The sequence below is a fragment of the Hydra viridissima genome, unplaced genomic scaffold (assembly GCF_058129835.1).
Source record: "Hydra viridissima isolate aposymbiotic clone 2 unplaced genomic scaffold, HvirCarnegie_v1 scaffold_6, whole genome shotgun sequence".
NCBI lineage: Eukaryota > Metazoa > Cnidaria > Hydrozoa > Anthoathecata > Hydridae > Hydra > Hydra viridissima.
In genome coordinates, this window is record NW_028324305.1 from 6,631,417 (window position 1) to 6,654,069 (window position 22,653).

A 22,653-nucleotide genomic window follows, 5' to 3' on the forward strand; every position below is an offset into this window, starting at 1 on the left:
GAAAGCAATTTAAGTTTGGTGGCATGATGAACGAATATCCTTAATTAAAAAGACGTAGGTATTTTAAACATGGTTAATTTGAAGATATAGTCCATGCAACTTATTTTTAAAGAACGTTGACTTGTTTTAAATTGTAAAATATTATTCCAAAATCATTGGACGTTTACAATACCCTTTCAATACATAATTGTCATCGAAGCATTATTTTTTAACCCAGTTGCTATTGCTTTCTTGTTTCAAAAAAATACTGAACCATTAAACAATAAAGAATGTGACCGTCATTCTGTAGCTCCAATTTTTAAATAAGGAAGAACTCTCTGCCGTAAAAATTAAATACCTGAATATATTTAACAGTCTTTGTTCTCTATTTTTATAAACACCATTAACGCACAACCACAAAAACAACAAAATGAGTATAAATAAACGTTAAATCCCCAAAGGGATACAAACTTCATGGGTGAATATTTATAAAAATCATTCTCATATTTGCTTTATAGAAAGAATAACAAAAAAAATTAAAAAATAAAGTCATTGAAAATTGAATTTTGATAAAACAGATAAACTTTTAACTTGCAAAAAGTAAAAAAAAAAAAAGATAAAACGCGATATTATAAAAATGCATCGGCATTTTGACGTGGATCTTTCTGATTTCGATAACGCACTGTTAAATAGACCGCTAGTAACTAAAAAATATATTTAAAATAGAATTTAAATTACAGAGTTTTTTTAAAAAAAGTTCAAATTAAATAAGATATTTATATCATTTTAAATTACTGACCAATAAGAATGAGAAAAATAGTCCAACTCCACCAGATACTGAGAGTCCTTTATCCAAAAGTTCCTGGTACTCTTCATAACAGGCAGGACAGTTTATATCTTTCTGGCAAGCCTCAACCTACAAAAATTAAGGGGGAAAAATATTCAATTGATTAGAAAATATTGGTATTGGTACCATTCTGCAAGAAAATCGTTAAAAAACCACACAAGAATTACATAGTTGCATTCATTTGTCTCTCTATCTTTTTTGATAAGACCACAACAGCCTAATTTTTTCTCCACAACTTTCCTTTGACTTTCGCTAATATTCCATGCTGTTTCAATTAGAAGCTTTTGTTGATCTTGGGTAACCGCTAATGCAGCCACTGAGAAGGCGATAAGGAATATAAACAGTAAACTCATGACCACCATGTACTGTAAAATCAAGTCAAGGATAATAGATAAAAATGCTTTAAAAAAGTGTTCAGTTTAGTGATTATCATGGGATAATTTTCAATATCCTAAACATTTATAATATGATGCATTTCGTGTTAGTTATTAGGGCCTTCCCTGAACAAAAAGTTCTTTAGAGAACCCATAGAGTTATTATAGGCTTTTGGGATTCTATGAGTCTTACAGAACTTTCTTAAGACTCATGTAGAATTCATACGGACTTTTGAAACATCAAACTTTTTGGCCTTGGTTGTAGCAAATGTTCTTAGAAATATTTTACTCTTTTTATTAACTATTACTTTCATACTCTGTGATCTATATGAAAAAACAAACTCTTTAAGTATAATGATTTAAGTTGTTTGTTTCCCTTTCACCAAGGTTTATAAACAGCACCACATTTTCTGAAATACACGTGCTTAAGTAAATAAAGAACTGCATTTTCTGAAATATACATTTCAGAAAATGCAATGCTGTATATGAGGATTGAAAACTGGTATCTAGTTCTTTTTTAAGGATGAAGAATCCTTCATATATGACTTCAAAGCAATCATAAGCTTCTGTAGTTTATCTTTAAAGATTTTTGCTGTCTATTAATTTTTTTAAAAATTGCTTACTTAAACGGTGAAATTCAAATATGCCAAAATACACTTTTTTAAGTTGAATGTATATAGGTTTTAGATTGATGAGTCATAACATTGTTCTAACAAAAAACATTTCTCTGGTAGATGCACATTGAATGTCAAAGCATCACTGTAAGATTTATAATTACAATAAAAATAATTGATTAAAGATAAAATTTCAAATATTTAACAGCAATCATATACCTGACATCTTTGTTTATGATATACTACACTCACTAAAAAGACTGGTGTGATTGTAAAAAAACTGGTTTGAATGTAAAAGTTTAAGTCATCCATTGAAAAGATACGAAAAAGAGTAATATTTGATTGTGTCTAATAGCTGCTACAAGCCCAAGGACTGCAATTAAAAGAATAAATACACCACATGCTATCACTCCGCCTAAAGCTGGAACTGATACTAAGAAAGCATTTTTTTTTCCATAAGCTGCTATTCCAATCAAGACTAAACCTAAAAACTAAAAAAAAGTTATTTGTAACAATATGGCACACACATAGATATGTAAAAATATTATGTAAAATGTAAGTTATAATACTTCTTTCCATTTCATAATGTGCAACAATCACTGAAAAACATTTTTTTAAAAAAAGAGCAAGTGTGTTATTGATGAAAATACAATTTCTGATACTCAATTTTAAAAAATTTCTCAAAAAAAAAAAAAAAAGACAGTAATAATAATGCATATACAGAATTTTCTTGCAGAGAATTTTCTTTGTCTAAAATTACTTCAATAATTCTATTCCACAATTATAAAATGATTCACTTTGTAAAATACCCATCCATGCCTGCAATGGTTTCTTCGGTCTATGTAAAACATTTTCAAGCAAGGAATTTCTTCAGGTTTGAAAATGGATACTAGCCACTGGGGGCCAAATATAGTGAATACAGTGGATGGTCAGACAATGCGTACTTTAACTAAAGTTTTAGCCATTTTTTAACTGCTTTTTTGAGCAGGTGCATTATTTTGCTAACGTTTTATACATACATCTTATTCTAGTTTAAGCTTTTATAGCTCTAAATCAAAACACCTACATACTTTGTTCATGTAACCAATTGCTTTATGTCATACCAATTGAGAATTGCTTGATGTAAGAATAAAGTTGTTGAACCTGAATTTTGAAATTCTTTTTTTTTTAATTAAATTTGGAGATTTAGAACAATTTCGAGGGAAGCCATTCAGCAAATTTATCTCAACAATTACTTTTTTATAATACCTTTATGTGTTTTAATTTTGTCCATTTTAACAAAGTTTAATTGGAGTTTGAGAACAGGTACAAGGATAATTAAAACTTTCTCTGATGACAAAAATATCCTACGCAGATAATTGCAATGCTCAAAAATACACAAAAAGTATTAGCATTTGTTTTGGAGGATTGCTTTTCAATCAGATGTTTCTTTTACATTATGATTATTATTATTTTTTTTTTTTTAAAACATTTTTCATAAAATTTTATGATCTACTTTCATATGTCCATAAAAACTATTTAAACTTACTATAAACAAAGTATTTATGGCAGCTAACGTGTTTCTTGAACATGAGTACGCGCAAGATCTAACTGCTTTTTTACCACTTACAAATTTCGAGGAATTCATTCGTGGCATTTTTATTTCAGATATCCTTTTTGAATGCTAAAATATGTATATAATTTATAAGGAAAAAATAAAATCTACTGTTTCTCCTCCGTTGATAAAAGATATTACAGCGAAAGAAAGATATTTAATTCTTGTATGATAACTGACCAAGGATGTAAACGGAGAAGAGGTTTATTGTGGTTTTTCAAGGTCGGGCGGCTTTTTATATCAAAATGGGTCAACTTATTATCTAAATGCGTCAAATCTGTACGATAAAAATAGATAAAATATATTTGCCTGAAAAAGCAACAAAAAACAAACTTTGAGTTTATATGTTGTCAACATTTAGGGAATAGTATCTATCTGAGGTTGGCTAAAACACAAAAGCACAAAGGATTCATTCAAAATTGCAGAAAATGATTGGCTTTAAAGAAATCGGATCTTTGAAGAAGGCAAGCATTTTTAATTACATTTGCTTTGTGGAAGAAGGAAAAGTTTATCTAACAGGAAAAATATTTGTGAATATCTGATTTGTGAAATTTATTCATTTTCCCTAATTCAATGAATATTTACAAACGTATTTGATAAAAAAATAAAGTGCCAATTGCTACCTAAAAAAAAATTGGTTCTTAAAGTTTAAAACTGATTTCTAGCGGATGAATCCTTAAATTCAACTGAAGTTCTTTAGTAAAAAATAGCTGATTCTAAACTGATTTTTTTCGGGAGGACACCAAAAAATATCAAGAGCAAACAGAAAGCCAAATATAAACTTAAAATTCTTCTTTATCGCTTATCTTCAGAAGTCTCATCTTTTCATAAAGAACTGAGAGGTCAAGCCTGGGATACGTTTATATTGATAAATTTTTGCAAAAAAACATTAATAGTATTGGTCAACAATTTCAAAATGATGACTTGGTATGTGAATAGACCTTGCATTATTTATTTACTATTTAAAAATGAAGTATATGGTTGGTTAAAAATACTTCTTTTAGTCTAAAAAGAATAACTGACAAATGTCGTCAGAAAAAAATCCGTTATAAATCCATTAAGTTATAGAAACGAATTCAACGAGCATTAAGAAAAATATAAGTGAATGAACCAAAGAAGATTTTTTTTTTAAAGTTGTTTCTTTTAAGATTTGACTTAACTTTTAATCAAATAAAGTACAAGATGTATATTGTGTTTTTTGATGAATTGTTTCTTGTCAAATAATTTTTTAATTGGTATAGGGTAAGAAGATCCTCCCAAGGTAAATAATCAAAGAAGCGCAACTTTAAGTAAACATTAAGTAAAAGAGTGCAAAATTTAGCTGAATTACAGCTCTGTTTGGTCCCAGTCTTAGGTAACTGTAAAAGCCATCCTCCCAAAAATATGAACAGTTTTTAATAATATGAAGCTGCTTTAGTGTTGAAAACTCATCTGTTGTGTAATGAATTATTTGTAACAAGCTTTACATTTATTGAGCATTCCCTCATCTACAGCACAAATAGTTCAGAGGCTGAACAAATTAGTTCTTCGGTATAAAAAAGATACTTTGTTACGAACTTCACAACAGAGTATTCATCTTTTAAACATCAAAAGAACACGAGAAAGTAAATTTTGATTCGCCAATTATAGCTGTTAATCATAGAAAAATGAACAATTTAAAGATATTTGTGTGAAAAACGAACAATATCAGGATATTTGTGTAAAAAAGAAACAACTTTAGAATGTTTTTTGTAACGGCTTTTAAAAAAAATTACAACGAAATAACTTTATAACATTCTTCGTTAGTTATTTTTTAAAGTCATCTTTGCGTATGCATCTGTAAAAATTAAGAAAAAGAACACCATCCTAAACATCTGAAATATCCGAGGATTTCCTATTAAGGGCAATCCGTACTTTTTTACTGGCTACAAACAATACCTTTGTATCCAATCCAGTTCTTCATGAAAAAATAGTACTCTGATTGGATAGATTTTACAATAGCATGAGCATAGTTTAGAGCAAAACACAGAGCTATTGGGTACAAAAAAGAGGATATTTACAGAGTAACGTCCGATTAGAACATGGTTGTAAATAACTTTTAATATTTATAACAAATAAAAGATGGGGAGAAACGTTTAGTTGTTTGGATTAGTCATGCGAAAGTTTGTCGTAAGTCACTTAAAATGTGTGCATTTTTTTCAGCCACGTTTAATTTCGAAAGTACTCAAAAATAAAAGTACTCCATGCTAAGTTATTTTTCTTCCATTATTGGAGAATACTATTTCCTAATGTTGTTTTCTTCTTTTTCAAGCGCGTGGTCTTAAAAGCTGTTATCGGTTTATCATTGGTAGGTCTACTTTTCGATTACATGCATGGATTCAATATCTTCTCTTCAATAAATTATCAAAAGTTACTCACAAATATCAAAAGGATGCAGCTAATGAAAGTATCGCAAGCGGAAGGAAGCAAATGCCCGTTATTTTCTTTAAATCTATCAGGTCGACAAAATGAAATTTACACTAATAGGCGATGTAAACCTCGGAATTTGTCAGAAGCCGACTGTAAAGCCGCAAAAAAACAGTACGGTTTGAAAACATCGGATTACTTGTGTCCAAAGATAAGCTCATCGCAATATATTTATGACATTTGCCGTTTCCGCGACTTGAATGCATTAAATCGAAACAACTGGAAATTAGACTGCAATGTAAGAATCTGTGGTAAAAACGTCATACGTATAGGTGCTTTACAGGCTGACTATGGATTGATGATGGATTCCACGATATGGTTCACAGCTCGGACTAATACAGAAATTCAGCGGATTGTGCGTAGGCTTATAAAAGAAACAAATGATAATGGACACGATTTTTGTATTATTACATGTGCGAATCAAAGGCTCTATATTAAACAAGCACTGGTTTTACCTCCTCAAATTAAAAGTAAAAAAAGTAAAGCTGAGATTAAAAAAATGAATATTAATCTTCTTGTGCTTGATTCTGTTTCACGGCAGCATTTTTACAGACTACTACCAAATACCGTTCAACAATTGGAAAACGTGAGCTCCAAAGCGACAGTTTATGACTTTGAATTATTTCAGAGTTTAGCCCCGAGAACTTTTCCAAACATGCGTGCATTGTTCAGTGGAATGGTTGACCAGGATTCAGATGATGAAAAAAATAGCTACGGAATTGAATCACTGTTCGGAAAGTTTAGTAATATGGGATATCAGACTATTCTGCAAGAAGATAGCTGCTGGTATGACCCTTGGGGGGCTATTATTACTGAAAACAAGCATAATATGAAACTGCTTCTCAATACATTTGATTATCAGAAAATTTGGCAAAGTCTCCAAGAAAAGCTATATCGTTTACCGATTGACAGTTATGGTCTGACTCATTTAAGTTGCGAAGTTTTTAAAGATTACGGAACAACAAATCAATTCAACTACCCTTCTAAAGTTTGTTACAATGGATACCATTTACCAGAATACTACTTGAATTACACGTATAAGTTCTTAAGAGCAGCTGAAACTATAAAAGAGGCATACCCGTTGTTTATATATACCCATTTAAACACGGGTCACGAAACAACAGGGAGACGCATAGCTCACAACGATTTTGTGTTGGCAAGATTTCTCGGCCAAGTAGCACAGCTTCGAAACACGTTTACTATAGTGTTTTCTGATCACGGACCAAAGACTTCAAAATTTGCAAGAGACTACTTAGCTGGCCGCCATGAGATCGGACAAGCTATGATGTTTATGATTTTACCACAAAATATCCGAAACATCATTGGAGAAAGCCGAATGAGCGCACTAAAAGTAAATCAACAGCGTCTTATCACTCATACCGACTTATTCCATATGCTAATGAGCATTTATTCAGACACACCCTTAGGTTTATTAACTGAAATATCTGCCGAGCGTTATTGCAATGATATACCAATGTACGCCTTTATGTCGTGTTTATGCGACGGCTGGAATGAAAATTTATCAGACTCAAATGAAGAAGTTTATTGGCTGGCAGAATTTGCGCTAGGCTACTTAAATAATTTAATTACATTGTCATTGAACAATACCTCATACAAAAACTGCGAGAGGTTAATAGGAAAGCGTTTTGATAAAATTCGGAAACGAAAAGATAAAGATGGTAATACAGTATATACTTTTGATATTATTGTTCACAAATATCGTGACGAAGAACTATTTGAAGTTTCGGCAACGGTTTTTTCGAACAAACAAAAAAAAAGTGTCGCCATTACTCGTTGGCATCGAGTGAGCATATACCAACATTTTAGTAAATGTCGTGATAAAGAAATTAACATTGAGCTTTGCATTTGCAGAAAAGAATCTCAAAATGACGTCAACGCAGGTCGTGAAGTTGCGCGCATTCTTTCTATACCATCCTTTAAAGCAACAACGCAAGTAAGGCTTTTAGATTCAAAATGCCTAATATTGCTGACAAGAAAAAAAGAGTTTGTGTTTGTAACCTATGAACTTACCAATCTTTGCATTGATAGAAGCTACAACGTTACTTTTAACTTATTTTTTAATATGTTTCAATCGTCGAACGAGCTACCACAAACACTCAATGTACAACCGTGGTTAATTTACTACGTAACTACGCTCTCTTCAATTGGAAATGCCAGCATTAGATACATTCAAGATAATATCACGTACACTCAACTACCAACAAACTACCACGTAGCTACTCCTCAAGTACCGATTAGTTTACAAACATCAATTCTAAACCAAGAGTTTCGAAAACTGTAGTCTGCATGAAGTAAACAAAAAATCCCAAATGGAATCATTTCTTTCTTGAAGAACCTGATCTAGCCACCTTCCATTTATTTCTATTAATCATTAATAATGGGTTTTTAAATTCTGCTAGAGTTTACGCTTACGTTAGGTTTTAACAATTCTTATTAGGATTTTGTTAAGCTATCAAAATGAAAAACTGGTGAAAAATGCGGAGCAAATGCATAGCTGTTAAAATTAAAAACTTAGTTTTTTAAATAAAATTTTTTGCCCTAGTTTTGTTTTTCTTTAATGTAAATGAAAATCCATTGTCTGTTTTTAGAGCGTATTTAGAGTCTGTACTATGTATCCATACATATCCATATCCATACATGTCCGTACATCATGGATTTTAATACGGACGATGGTTTTTATATTTAACCGGTTTAAATCGTTTTTATTAAAATAAAAAATGCATGGTTCTCATTTTTATTCCCACACATTAATTAAATTTTGATCTGAAATCCAATTGAATGAATTTTGATTAGGCTTTTATCTAATTCCGTGCCGAAGGCGGAGGATGCCAATGCCCTTTCCTTTCAATTTCCCTGCTCTTTTCGTAATGCTTCAAAGGATCATATATTTATGACGTCCGGATTTATCCAAATGGAAACTTCTTTTAACCTTAACATTTTTTGCACAACATTTTACAAAGAATAATTATTAACCCAATGAAACACAGGTAGTTACTGACTAATTTTAGCGATATAGGTTTTTCAGTTAAATGCAAGAGAAGTTTTATTTGAAAAGAGACAAAGAGCAGGTAGAATCTAATAAGACTTTAGCACCTCTAAAAACAAAATATGACCTTCCCCTTTCACAAAAGTAGGGGAAGGAGAACCGTAGGGCGTATTTTTTAGCCACTACCGCATCGGTTGTGGCTAAAAATTGCACTATGAAGTTCAAACCGTACATGTACTATAAATCTCTGAAAGTTTGTATTTGCTTAAAAATTTATCCTTCGCAATTGGAACCAACTGTTATCAAATATCATCGAAACAAACCTAAACCAGCATTTGAAATTAAACGCCATTTAATCGTTCAGCGAGTGTCTCACAAATACAGATTTCTGTTAAAGGTCCGACTATAGATTTTCTTTCAGGGGCTGTTTATATGGAAAGCGGGCTGGCTCGGCAAACGAGCCAGCTCCTTTGCCGAGATTTCGACGTCATCAATATTTTAACTTAATTTTATTTTACGTTTATATGAATAAACGAGCTAGCCCGGATAGCGAGATCTCACTGTTTTTTGCCGAGATCTCGACAAACGGGTTGGTTAATTTCTTATATAAATTTGTACACATGCGTACAAATTCTTACATTTTTTAAATTTGAAAGCTTCCGCGAAAAATAATAAATTTAATAAAATTGGCAATTTCCGTGTACTCAAAATTTTTTTTATAATACTAGTTAAACATATTGTTAAAATGCAATTTGTTTTTTTGTCACTAGCCGCCATCTTTAAAATTATTATTTTACCGATAAAGAGGCAAGCCCTTCTAAAAAAAGCCAGGCTGACCTCGATATTATTTTTTATATTTTTGGCAAAATTTCAAATTAGCGCAATTTTAAAACTGGCTCGTTTTCCGGGCTAGCCCTTTTCTATATAAACAGGCCCTCAGAGTACTTTTGTAAATGAGGTCTTTATTCATGTGCTGCTGACGCAGATAATAATTTCTGCTCTATTCTAAATAATACCAGATGTTAATGTTTGAAAAGATTAATCTTACAGTGAGAACAGAATTTATCGCGCAAAGTAATTTTTGCATTTTATTTTGCTAAAACCTGCTTTTATCTTGGATTAATAATGAAAATAATTGAACCAATTTTTTTTTAGTCTATTATAGCTATTTTTTATTTATGATTAATCGGTAAAAATATAAGAAAATATGTTTGTTATACAATTTTTGATTTTTTACTTAAACAGTTATTAATTTGCGTCACAAAAATTAATTGTACTGTTTTATTATTTTTTATGAATGTTTATGGTTTTTTTAAGCTATAAAATATCAACTTTATTATTGAATTTATATTTCTAGATTATTATTTTCAGCAATTAATAACATTTTTGATAAAAAAAAAAAAAGGTCATTAAAAACCTTTTGCTGTTGGTAAACTAGAATTTATTAATGAAACTATCAAACCTGATTTCTATAACAATATATTGAAACGAAATTTAAAATTTTCTGTTAAAAACCTTAGGTTGGGAAACAGTTTTTTGTTTCAACGAGACAAAATATACTGCTAAAAAAACTAAAACCTTTTTTGATGAAAATGCCATAAACGTTTTAGTATGGCCTTTACAGAGCGCAGATTTAAATCGAATACAGCATTTATTAGATTATCTATTAGAGCATTTATTAGACTTTATTAGATTATTATTTATGAACTTTATTAGATACTTTATCGAGAATAATCAAGTCTAATGTCTAGTAGAATCAATGCCGAAATGCTTGTTAGACGTAATTAAAGCAAAAGGAGGACTAACTAAATATTAAAGTATATTGATAAAATATAAAAACTTGAAACTGTTTCTCAGTTTTCTATAACGTTTTTCTTGTACAAATATTTTATGTGCAAGTTTTCTCACCCCCTTCTTTTCGTTTCAAATTCTTAACCAGGTAATTCAAAAGCATAAACAAAAATTTAACAATTATTTTGAAGGTTTTTTACCAAATGAATAATTGCATGATATAGTGTTTCATTCAAAGATGTTAAATTTATTGAAAAATTACTTTGTACAATTAAATTCTGTTCTCACTGTACGTTTCTATTAAGTTGGTATTGTAAACATCATTTAGCGAGTTTAAGATAAGAGCAAATATAAACATTCACCATTTAAAAATTGAGATAATGTAAAAAAAGGCAAAATAAACATAAAGTAAACCTCACTGAATAAGTTTCACTTACGTATGAGAGTAAAGATTCAAATCAAAACCTAACATTTATGCAATCAGATGCACTACGGTTAATGATATTGTAGGAAACATGTCAAACAGCAATTTTTTATCTAACTGTTTGTCAGTCAAAAGATTCCAAAGCTCGATTTAAATTTTGTTTATAACTTCTTTTTTGAATTCATGCACGGGGGACTTTGGTTTAACTGTTCACCAAAATCTCAAAAAAAGTTGAACTCTCAAGTTGCTGCAAATATTACAGACCTTATCTTGGTATTTGCTGAGAAAAATATTTGTAAAAAAACACTTCGCTGCTTAATTTTTCACTTCGTTCATTGACTTTTTTCTTAATTTAATTGTTCACATAATTTCATCATCAGCTGTTTATAGAATGAACCATTTTTTACAAATTATAGCAGAACTACCGAGAGTTAAGTTGCAGAACTCATGTGATCATGTATTTTGACATAACTTTTATTCAAATGGTGAACGCCTAATCGAGGATTTACGATAATGTTAATGCATGTTTTTACAGTAAAAAAAAAAAAAAATTAAATTAAAGAGTGAAAAAGAGATTGGTTAATTAAATATAAACTATCAAATAATGCATGCTAAATTTTTTAAACTTGAAAAGATTTTTCTGTTGTAACAAATAAAATTAGTTTAATCCCCCTGCTTGGTATACTAATTCGACTGGCACTAAGGTATCGTCACCATCAGAAGGCACTATAACTGTAGGTTGTGGCAGCAAATTCACGTGCTCATAATCCATAAAGGTAGATGAGGTATTGAGGTCATTACGAAAAAATTTAGATGGTTGCATGCGCATCTTACGAGAGGTTTTCACTAAACATTTTGGGAAACAAATTACTAAATGTTACAGAAATAGCAAGTAAAAAAAGCTTTGTATAAAGCATTACCCTTTGTGTGCAATTCAGGAAATAAAGGCAATCCAACAGCAAGCATAACAGCCATTATGTGAGAACATCTTTGATTAAACGAACAGGAGCATGATTCACGAGGAAATAAGCGCACAGCTTGAAGGCTGCCAGAAGGAGACTTTACTAAAAATGCCTAAAAATTTGACATAATCTAGAAACACATACTAAAAAATAAAATATTGCATATACAAACTTAACACTTTTTCTAGTTAAAAAAATGAGCAAACTACTGAATATTATTTTATATATTGTGATTATTTTGATTCTTCACTTTTCTTTACTATTTCAACTTTTTGACAAAAGAAATGCTATATGGGCCCTTCAAAATCCAAAAGTGGTAGGTTGTAAAACAAGTAAACAAGAAAATACTTTTAGCAAAATAATTTATTTCATGTCATTTTCCCATGAGTTTTAAATAAACTACTCAATTTATTAACCATTGGCCTTGATCACAACTTCAATTCTAGGTCTAAACCTCTTACATGTCTTCAGGACATCTCCTTGGGCATGGCATTCCACTGCTTGATGACAGAAGCCTTCAGAGCTGCATTCTGTTGTGGAAAGATGCACAGGCTTTTAACTTAACATATGCCCTTATACTGTAGTTCAGAGGGTTTAGATCTGAGGCGCTTGGTGACCACAAAACTTTCTCCCAAAAAAGCTGCACGATTTTTCTGATCCACTCCTGGGTCTTTCTGGCTGTATGGGGAAGCCCTATCCTGTTGGTACACACTTTTGGCATCAGGGTCAAAGTTAGAGGTGATCCATGACTGGACATGGTCTTCCAAGACTTTAATATACACATTTGCATTGATTGTGACCCCTGAATCAATAAAAATAGGAGGCATCTTCAAGCCGTAGTCCACAACTCCACATATCATCATAGAAGTAGCATGTTTTGTCCTAATCTTAAACCTAATGGACTCTAGAACATCTTCTGGGTTTGTGGTGCTAATATAGCAATCAGTCCTGCTATTTGATACAGAATCTACTGTAAAAAGTTTTTCATCTGAGAAAACAAATTTTAGTTGACCTTTCTTAAAGATGGGCAAAAGTTTATTAATTCTCTCATTTCATTTGGCCTTGATTTCTTCAGTAGTAAGAAGCCTTTTGGAACTAGCTCTAGACTTGGCCTTCAGATCTTACTTAACAATATTTCTGATTGTGTGATTACTCAGAGAGTTCCTTGACCATCTTAATCATGAGTCAGATTTGAAATGTGATGAATTGAGCCTTTGACTGCTCTAATAAGCCTTGAAGTCTTGTAATCAACTTAAGATATCATAAAGTTAGTTTAGCCATCTCAAATCTTGCTACAATGTCCTTAAATATAACACCCAAGAAACAAAAGCCAATGACAAACTTATTTTTGGCAGTCAAAGTAAAAAAATCAAAGTTTTAATTTTATTACTTGTTTCTGAACAAATTAGAGATTCCAAAACCATGAATCAAAAAAATGATTCCTAAGAAATAAATTTTAAAAAGAGCTTCAAAGTTAGTGCAGATTTTAAGGGCCCATGCTGTAAATGAAATTGGGACAAATTGGATTGTTCATATAGAAACCTTTAATGTTTTTTTTGGACATATGGAGGTAAAGTGTTAAAGCCGCTAAACAAATTATAGAAAATTAATTAATGTTAAGTAAAACATACTTGCAATTGATGACTGTGTACAATGTTATCCATTTCCAAAATTCTTTGTGCTTGTACCACACTCCCCATGTCTCCTTCTTCTTGCATCTCTTCAAAAACAAAAGAGATTCCTCTGACTTTTAAAATGTTGACTATTTCCTGTGGTTCATACACTTTACTTGGTAGAATCAACTCATCCTGTTCACGTTTTAAAAAGTTCAATTCAGCACTTAGTTTAAACTTCCCCAAACCACAAAACCCTTTTAAAACATTTGTAGAAAGGTATATTTGTAAATGATAGATTGATGGAAGGAGGATGTCAAGGGTAACTTCTTTAATTTCTTGTAAATGACGAACAACTACTTGCAAGTCAAGATTACGAGCTCCAATAACACCCATTTGGGGATGATAAAGCTTGTACTTGTCCAATAACCAACGTCCTAATCGTTTTCGTATAATTTCAAGGAGATATTCATCAAAGTATTTTATAAAAGAATCATCCCACTGTTTCTTAACCTTATCTAAATTTTTTTCAAAATCTTCTTGTGAGGAACTGTTTAAAAGAACTCTTAAATCTTCTGCTCGGTCAGTAATGTTTTTTACACTTTGGTTGTTTTTACGAAGCCACGACCTAGCAGTCATCAGTACAAGTTCCCAATCATACACTTGCACAAAATTGGGAAATACTGAATTTAAAGATGATGTAAAATTATGTTCTTGACTTGTTACTACAGCAGTTTCAAGCAATTCCAAAGATGAAATACTGTCAGATATACAGTGAAGAAACTTTTCAAACATGGTGTAATCATCCACATTTTCAGTTACAAGAAACGACAATGGTATTACTGGTCTATCAGAAAAAGCAGCATGAACAAAATTAAAAGCAGTAACATAAAATTTACCTACTTTAAAAGTTTCATGAAAACTAAACACTAGAGGTCCAGCATTAAGTTTTAGTAAGTTTTCTACCTCAAGTGCTATATCACTTAATCCCACTATAATTGCTAGATCAGGAAAAGATCGAGTAAAATGAAAAAAACCAGGGAGCTCAGTACCAAGTCTGTATAATGTTGCCATATCTTCATTTGTTGGACGATGTTTTTCATTAGCTTTTTTCATGTTGCGAATTATATTTCGTACTTGAATTTTATTACGTGGTGTTAGCACTGGATTGCCTAACATATCTAAAACTTGTGCTTCTGCAGTTGATTCATTCGAAGGCATTTTAGAAGATTTTTTTGATATAGAAGCAGCACTTCTTCGAACAGAAGGAGCTGTGGCATAATATGGGTCACTAGACTTTTTTGTATTGCCATGTGGGTGATCCACCATAACAGTCTCATCTCCAATGTAATGTACTAGAACTGGTTTGGGAATCCTCTGATCTCCTATTAGGGTATAAACATGACGCTGAAACTTATTAGTTTTACCTTCTGGGTTTTTACCAACGAAAAAAAGTTTTTTAACTAAAGGATCACGCTTGGGTATGTCCTTGGAGCCATAATTTAACCAACGATACTGATCTGATTTCCAATTTTCTATTGTTTAGATAATAAGTGTATAAATAAGATTTAAAAAAGAAATGAACATTTACACACATTTAACTGCATTTACACACATTTGAAACTACATTTACACACATTTGAATGTTCCATTGTAAATTTGATCGCAAATGATAAAAACGGCTACTGAAAACAACGTTTATATAATAGTTTATGTAGTTAGCTAAGGATACCTGGATATTTTAAATTTCAACATAAAACTTACTACCATACTTTTAAATTATTGAAGTATGTTGAAAAAATATATTAAGTTTGGGTTTCTAATAAATGTGAATATTGTGTAGAGGTACACTATTAGAAATCCGCTCAACGTTTGTTAGATAGGAAAGATGATATTTATTTCTTTTTCTTAAGACTAACTTAATTTATATCTGGAACACATAGATTTTTTTTTGCGCAAGTCCCTTTAGAAGAAAAAAAATTAAGAATTTTAAGGTCAGGAAAATAAATCCATATTAAGGCAAAAAACCATGACCTACCTTGCTCCTCTCGAATGGCTGCCACGAAAAGATAAGCATCTCCTGCTTTTGGTTTTGCTGGAGGATAGCTTACATTTGGATATTGATCTATATTCTCTAGAAGTTTCATAACTTCTCCAATGTCAAGTTGCTTTTCTGATTTTGTACATACTGAAGTCCTCCAATTCACTTTTTCCTGTGAACCTTCATACGCCATTTTTCATCATGAGAAATGACGGACCAGAAAAGCGACATAAACAGAACCTTTGTTTCGGCGACTGTTCGACAGTTATACCGCACCTCTTTAGGAACTTGAAAAAAGCTTTTACCAAAGAGATTTTGAACATTGAAAGAAAAGAAAAATATACTCCATATGGTTCACTAGCACTGAATTAAATTGTTAAAGCGCTGTAAGGCAAGCGTATGGCTTTGATTTTTAGATATTTTATAACTAACCATGTTTACTAGTTCATGTCGGGAGCTGTTGCTTGAAACTAAAGATAATGAGAAAATCATACCTCATAAAAAAAAGTCTGAATGACCCAACTGTGCGATTCACTGTTGTAATAAATTTTCTCTGATGTTTCCGAGAAAAATGGGTATGAGGTCTGGCCGGGATCTCTGGCCACAGGACTACCAAATAATTTTATTAAGAATTGCCATAGGGTGATTTGTTCTGAAAATAACTAAGCTGTTAAACCCCCATGTCTCAGAATCGTTCATATTGACATCAGTTATACAAATTTATAAAGAAAATTTCTAAATCTTAATACTTCTACAGATTTCGTTTGTCATTGGCAGAGATTTTGTATTAACTTTCCTAAAACCTCCATCCTGGATATAAATTTTTGCCAATAAAATAAGTTTTATTGCAAATTAAAAGCTAAAAATTTGTAAAAAATTGATATTTCAGCATGAAACTTCGGTTTGAAGCTCTGAAAAATTATTGAAGAGTTAAAAAGGCGAATTTTTAGTTCGATGTAACGAATATCATATTAGGTTTCTTTAGGACCTTATTTACCTTTAGGACTTTATTCGCAGGATCTGATATGGTTCATTTATTTTTTTATTGTAATTGTAATGTCTGGATCACATTTGGTGATTATATTCTTTTTGTTGTATTGATTTTTAACTTAGTGTTGTTGTGATTTAATTTTTCGATCAAACTTCTCATTACTGGTTTAAAAGTATTTTCAGCTTTAATTGCCAATTATTTTTAGTGTTTACAAGACAACCTGCTCTTAAAGTAAGGAGATCTAAATTTTTGGGACGAAAATAAAAATAAAAAGTTGAGTAAGATTATCACAAAGCATTTTTTATTTTATTATTAATCCCAAATGTTAAGAACTATTGAAACGTATGAAATTGAAAAAGAGAGAACTGTCAACCAGTAGTTACCCAAAAAATAAAAAAGAAAAATGCACTAACTAGATCAACTAACATGTTTATTAAAGAAGAAAATCACATCAAATGAAGAAAACAGCAAGTTTATGACCAAAAATAGAAATCTTAACGCTGTAAACAGAACCCTGAACAAAAAACCGCTTAAAATATTAACCCTTTCATGTACCAATTATTTTTCTGTAACTAACATAATTCATTAAAAACCATCTACAAAATGACAGTGGTACTATGAAATGTTAAATTAGACTTTTTCTACAGCCTTTTTCAACTCTCATTTATAAAATAATATTGTTTTTCAACTCTCATTTATAAAATAATATTGTTTTTCAACTCTCATTTATAAAATAAGTTTTCAATCGGTTAGAATGTCATTATACAACAACCCAGCGCATGAAAGGGTTGAAAATATGCAGATGTGTTTCTTGAAGACCAAAATGACAATAGACAACTTTTTAATGGATTTTAACAACTTTTTTACTGTTAAATTATTAAGCTAACTACTAATTGTCTTTTTAGGCAAAAAATATCTTGATATAACCCAAACACATTCAAATTTTGTCTTAAAGGAATATTTTTTTCAACTTGATTCGTAGTTGTTTTTTTTTACTTTTTTACGTCTTTTTTTTAATTTTTAATCATTTTTTATTTTAAAATAATTTTTTAAAAGAAAAAGCAAACTTTTAAAAATGATTTCAAAAATAACAAAAGTTATATAAATTGTGCATTTATACTTTAATTTTAAATTAAATAGAAGTTAATTTTCAACTTAACTATTTGTTTTTTCTTTTAATATAATTTCGTCGGAAAGACCACGGTTTTTGTTATAAAAACCACGGTTCATAAAAACTAAGCTGTCATTTAACTCAAGAGGAAAAACTCTACATAAAATAACACAAATTTCTCAATAAACATATGTTGAGAAGCATGATTCTGAAATCGAAATAAAATTAGTTAAAAAAAAATTTGCAACGTTTAGCTATTTAAAACACGTTCACCTTTTTCTAACGAAAATAAAGTTCAAAATTTACAAATACATCTACTGAAACGCGTTCAAAATTTATGAAACAAATCTACTGAAACACCTCTGAAATAAATGAAATAAATCCAATGCAAAGGAGAAAAAAAGATTAGAGAAAAGACAAACTTAATAAAATAAAATCATTCCGAGTCCTCCTTCATACAAAAATTTAAAAACAAAAAAAAAACAACAACAAAGAACTTTGATTAAACTTTGAATCTTTTAAAAAAGAAACTTTAAATATTAGACTCTTTCAATTCGCTTTTACATTAGGAACTTAAAAACACAATTCATTTAAAATACAAATTTATCGTAATCATCAAGGCGTTTATCTTTCGCGCTTTTCGCTCAGCAAACTGATTGTTGTTAATGTAAGTGACACAACTTTTTTCGTTCTAGTTTTTGTGTTCGTAAACAAATACATTTAGTTTAAAAAAAAAAGGAAATGTGAAAAAATAACCTTAACAGTTTCAGTGAAGGTAAATTTAAAGCCAGACATTACCGTACACATTACCGAGACATTACCGAGACAATCATAGAACTGCACAGTGGACAAGACTTATTACAAAGATCAAAATCGAAAGTCAGATACATGTGCTGTACACGTCATATACTGTACACGTTATGTACTATACACATCATGTACTGTGAATTTCATGTACGTTATGTACTGTATATGTTTTAAAAATTATATTTTTAAAACATGTACAGTATGTTTTAAGATACAGAAGGATTTTTAAAACATGCACTTTTTTTGTGTTAAACACAACTTATATTGTACATAGCAAAATCTGCTTCCCGTTAGAACGCTTTACTACAAGGTGGGGCTTAATCAAGAGCACAATTATTTGAGCCTTCCTGAAGTGTGATTTGCTACGATAACTTTAAGGAGGGGCTTCCTGAAGTGTGATTTGCTACGATAACTTTAAGGAGGGGCTTAATCAAGGGCACAAACTGTAAAGTTTTGTTTTTATGATGAACCGCATTAGTTTATTTTCTTTTTTCTTTGCAGTAGTCATGGAATTGACGAACGTAGAACATGCTTTTGCGGTAGAGGCATATTTTTCCTGTGATAAATCAATCATCGCCACACAGCGTGCATTTCGTCGGCACTTCAATGTTGCACCTCGTGGCCGTGTTCCAGGACGATAGTCAATCATTTTGTGGGTGAAGAACTTCAGGGAATCTGGAAATGTGAAGAAGAAGCCTGGTCTCCAAAGGACTGCAAGATCTCCGCAAACATCTAAGCGGTGCGGCAATCCATCTTGAGGTCTCCCCGACGATCTGCCCCCAAGCATGTATCAGCTCTTGGGTTATAAGCTCGTTCTGTTAGACGGATTCTTCATGAGGAATTGAAGTTCCATCCCTACAAGAATGTTGTCGCCCAGGAACTGATTCCTCGGGACTTCAATGCTCGTGAAGCTGCGTGTAGGGCCTTTCTCGACTTACCTGATGACACGCTTGTGTTCTTCAGCGATGAGGCGCACTTCCATCTTTCTGGGGCTGTGAACAATCAGAACATGCGGTATTGGAACTCTGAAAACCTACGAAAACTTCACCTACAACCTCTACACTCGCAACGTGTGACTGTTTGGTGCGCAATATCCCGAGTTAAATAATCGGTCCCTGGTTCTTCAAAGAAAATAAGAGGACAGTTTCGGTGATATCTGAGCGTTACGTGATAATGTTACAGAATTTCTTCCTGCCAAAACTTAACGAGATGGGCTTGGACGATGTTTGGTTCCAGCAAGATGGTGCAAATGCGCATACATCAAGAGCATCCATGGTTTTATTGAACGAAGCCTTTCCTGGACACAAGATCTCTTTGAGGGGCAATCTTCAGTAGCCAGCCAGGTCCCCTGATCTTGCGCCTTGCGATTATTTCTTGTGGGGATATCTAAAGTCCGTCGTGTACCATGACAGACCCAACAACCTAAACCATCTCAAGAATAACAATCGTGAAGCCGTCGCCAACATTCGTATTGAGATGCTGGAAAGAGTCGACACCAATTTCCGGACACGACTGACACAATGTATTGACAATAACGGACGTCATTTACGTGATATCATCTTTAAAACTGGCAAATTGTAAAATTTATTTGTTCTTGATTATGCTATAACAAAATTCATTTGTATATATTCAATACTTTTGTTATAACATATGTTTCAAATAAGCAAGTTTCTCTGCCCAACCCTGTATTATAGGCATTTATGAGTTTTTCAAATTGTAGAACCTCAAAAAATAAATACTTTTTGCAACAAAGGACTTTTATTAATTTTTTTATTTTTGGATCGTGTTTTTTTGTAATGTAAATAAAAGATAACAGAATAAAATTGGGTGAAATAAAAATAAAGTTATCTTTAGCAAAAAAAAAAAAATAGGTCAGTTCTTTTGTTGCGAAACAGTTTAAAAATAATGTGATGTTAATAACTGCCCAAAATAATCGCAAAATGATAATTGCAGCATAATAAAAGTAAGTTTAATTTTTTCAAAGTAAGTTTAATTTTTACTTTGCTCATGAATTTTTACTTTTTAAGTTTTACTTTTTAATTTGAAAATAGAAAAGATATACAAAATTAAATGGCAAACAGAGACAGACACAGTACTTAATTTAGTTGCGAACCTAATAAAGTAAGGTAAGATATATTGTGGGTTTGACAAAGAAACCTGAATTCCCAACTGCACAGTATCTAGAATTATGAGAGGATTGAAAAAGTTAGGAGGTGCTGCTGCTTCTTTGGAAGGACGAAGCTCAATAAGAAAGATAATTACTTTCATTGATCGTAATATTATGCTACAATCAAAAAGGATTGATTTTAGTCTGTAAGAAATTTAGCGGAAAAAGTGAAAAACGAGCACGGGATTAAGATTACTCTGCAAACAATTCCATAGGAGTATCAGGGAAGCTAATTTCCATGAACGACAGGTACGTAAAAAGCCTTACTTGACAAAAAGCCTTATTAAACATGGATAGGACATGCAAAAGAATAGAGAAACAACTTGTAAATTTTTGGGCAAAAAATTTTCTTGATTTCATTGATAATGACCTTTTCTTATGAAATATTCTGATGCCTAACCAAACTTTCTGAGGACGTTGGTTACTAACTAACTCAGACATGTTAGGTTATCACTCTTTTCTAATAACATGTCACACTGAAGCAGAGTTTCCCATCGCTGTATTGACATTTTTAAAGAAATTCAATACTTTAACAATATGTCAGGGTTTTAAAATGGCCCTATTGTTAAGAAAAATATGTTTGAATAATATATTCCAAGTGCAGAATGTCGTTTAAATTATTTGCAGTGTGTTGCAGAAAGCCCGCATTTACTAACATAGCATACCAAAAAAAGTAAAATTCAAGGTGAAAGTTCCCTAGCATTACTGGATAAATTTTATCCAGTGCTTTTTTCCTATGCAAATAACAAAGTTTTTCGTTGCCTTTTCTTCATATAAACCATTACCTAGTTAAAGAAGCTGATAAATCATCAATCAAAATTATTTTAAATTAGATTGCGCGGAAGTAATCATGGAAAGTAGCAGAAACAAGTCGACATTGCGTAGTTTCACTGCATGATACAACTAATGGCTTTTAACTATAAATCTTTGTAAATAGAATTTAAGTGATTTTTTTTATAACAGTATCAGAGGGTTTTTATGGGTTAAGGGCGAGTATAAATTAAACACGAAAAATTTGTTGGTAAGTAAAAATACTTTTAATTACGTACAAACAACGTTATGAAATTTTTTGTACGTAACTAAAAGTATTTTTACAGCGCAAATTAACTTTCGAAAAAATAAATTCGCATTTTAAGTGCGTTAAAAATAAACGTTGGTTCTTATTGCATTGAAAAAAAAGTTGAAACTGGTTATTATTGCAGCAGAATAAATTAAAAAAACCGTTCAAAATTGTCATCGTTAAATTATCACCTAGAATAATCTGTGAGCCAGAGAACGTTCTAAGCGTCGCCAGTAAATTTAATTCAAATCAGAAACCAAATCCTCCCATTTAGCGTCTAAATTCTAAAATAAAGAGTCTTGACTTGCGAAACAAGGATGCAGCTTCGACAAATAGAATTGCACTTAATTGGGTTACATTAAATATGGGTTAAAAGTTTTACACGAAGAAACGACATACTCGAAGTTGATCACAACATAGTATAAAAGAAACGAAATCAACTTCATCCCGATTAATGTGAACTCGCCAGCCTAAGATCGTCAAACTGAAACCAAAAAGAGAAAATTGAGGTTTCAAAGACATCAGAATGGCGGAAAACTCAACTGCAAAAAACTGGTCAAACGGGATTCAAGAAGAAAACCTGTGAACTGATCTAAAGTTAAGTAAAATGCATTTTAAGAAGTCTACTTTAAATGTTTTAAAATTCTGAGTAAATATTCTTTCCTTCATTACAAACCATCACGTCATATTTATTAAAACTCCCCGAACTCTGAAGGGAGATTTCACTTGATCAAAGGAATTGATGCCAAAGTAAAAACAAAAATAGTATTTTTGCATTTTTAGGTTTTTTCAGTTTACTCATTTCCTGGATCTGGGAAGAACAATC

At 31.4% G+C, this 22,653-nt stretch overlaps 3 protein-coding genes across 3 annotated transcripts; 1 reads left to right on the forward strand and 2 right to left on the reverse strand.

The window, feature by feature from the left end:
* Window positions 1-323: 323 nt before the first annotated feature.
* On the reverse strand, window positions 324-3,563 carry LOC145190548 (tetraspanin-31-like). The gene is made up of 5 exons (XM_080067433.2): window positions 3,343-3,563; window positions 2,138-2,305; window positions 994-1,191; window positions 779-895; window positions 324-683 (listed from the first exon to the last, which is right to left on the reverse strand). Exons 1-5 carry the CDS (start codon window positions 3,448-3,450, stop codon window positions 609-611), a joined length of 666 nt encoding a protein of 221 aa, XP_079923559.2. The 5' UTR covers window positions 3,451-3,563; the 3' UTR covers window positions 324-608.
* Window positions 3,564-5,222: 1,659 nt separating this feature from the next.
* Window positions 5,223-8,415, forward strand: LOC145190157 (uncharacterized). Its single transcript, XM_080066941.2, has 2 exons — window positions 5,223-5,556; window positions 5,699-8,415. The coding sequence occupies exons 1-2, from the start codon at window positions 5,542-5,544 to the stop codon at window positions 8,153-8,155; spliced, it is 2,472 nt and encodes an 823-aa protein (XP_079923067.2). The 5' UTR covers window positions 5,223-5,541; the 3' UTR covers window positions 8,156-8,415.
* Window positions 8,416-10,872: 2,457 nt separating this feature from the next.
* Window positions 10,873-15,942, reverse strand: LOC145190264 (uncharacterized). The gene is made up of 4 exons (XM_080067085.2): window positions 15,689-15,942; window positions 13,669-15,185; window positions 11,996-12,149; window positions 10,873-11,921 (listed from the first exon to the last, which is right to left on the reverse strand). Exons 1-4 carry the CDS (start codon window positions 15,882-15,884, stop codon window positions 11,734-11,736), a joined length of 2,055 nt encoding a protein of 684 aa, XP_079923211.2. The 5' UTR covers window positions 15,885-15,942; the 3' UTR covers window positions 10,873-11,733.
* Window positions 15,943-22,653: the final 6,711 nt, after the last annotated feature.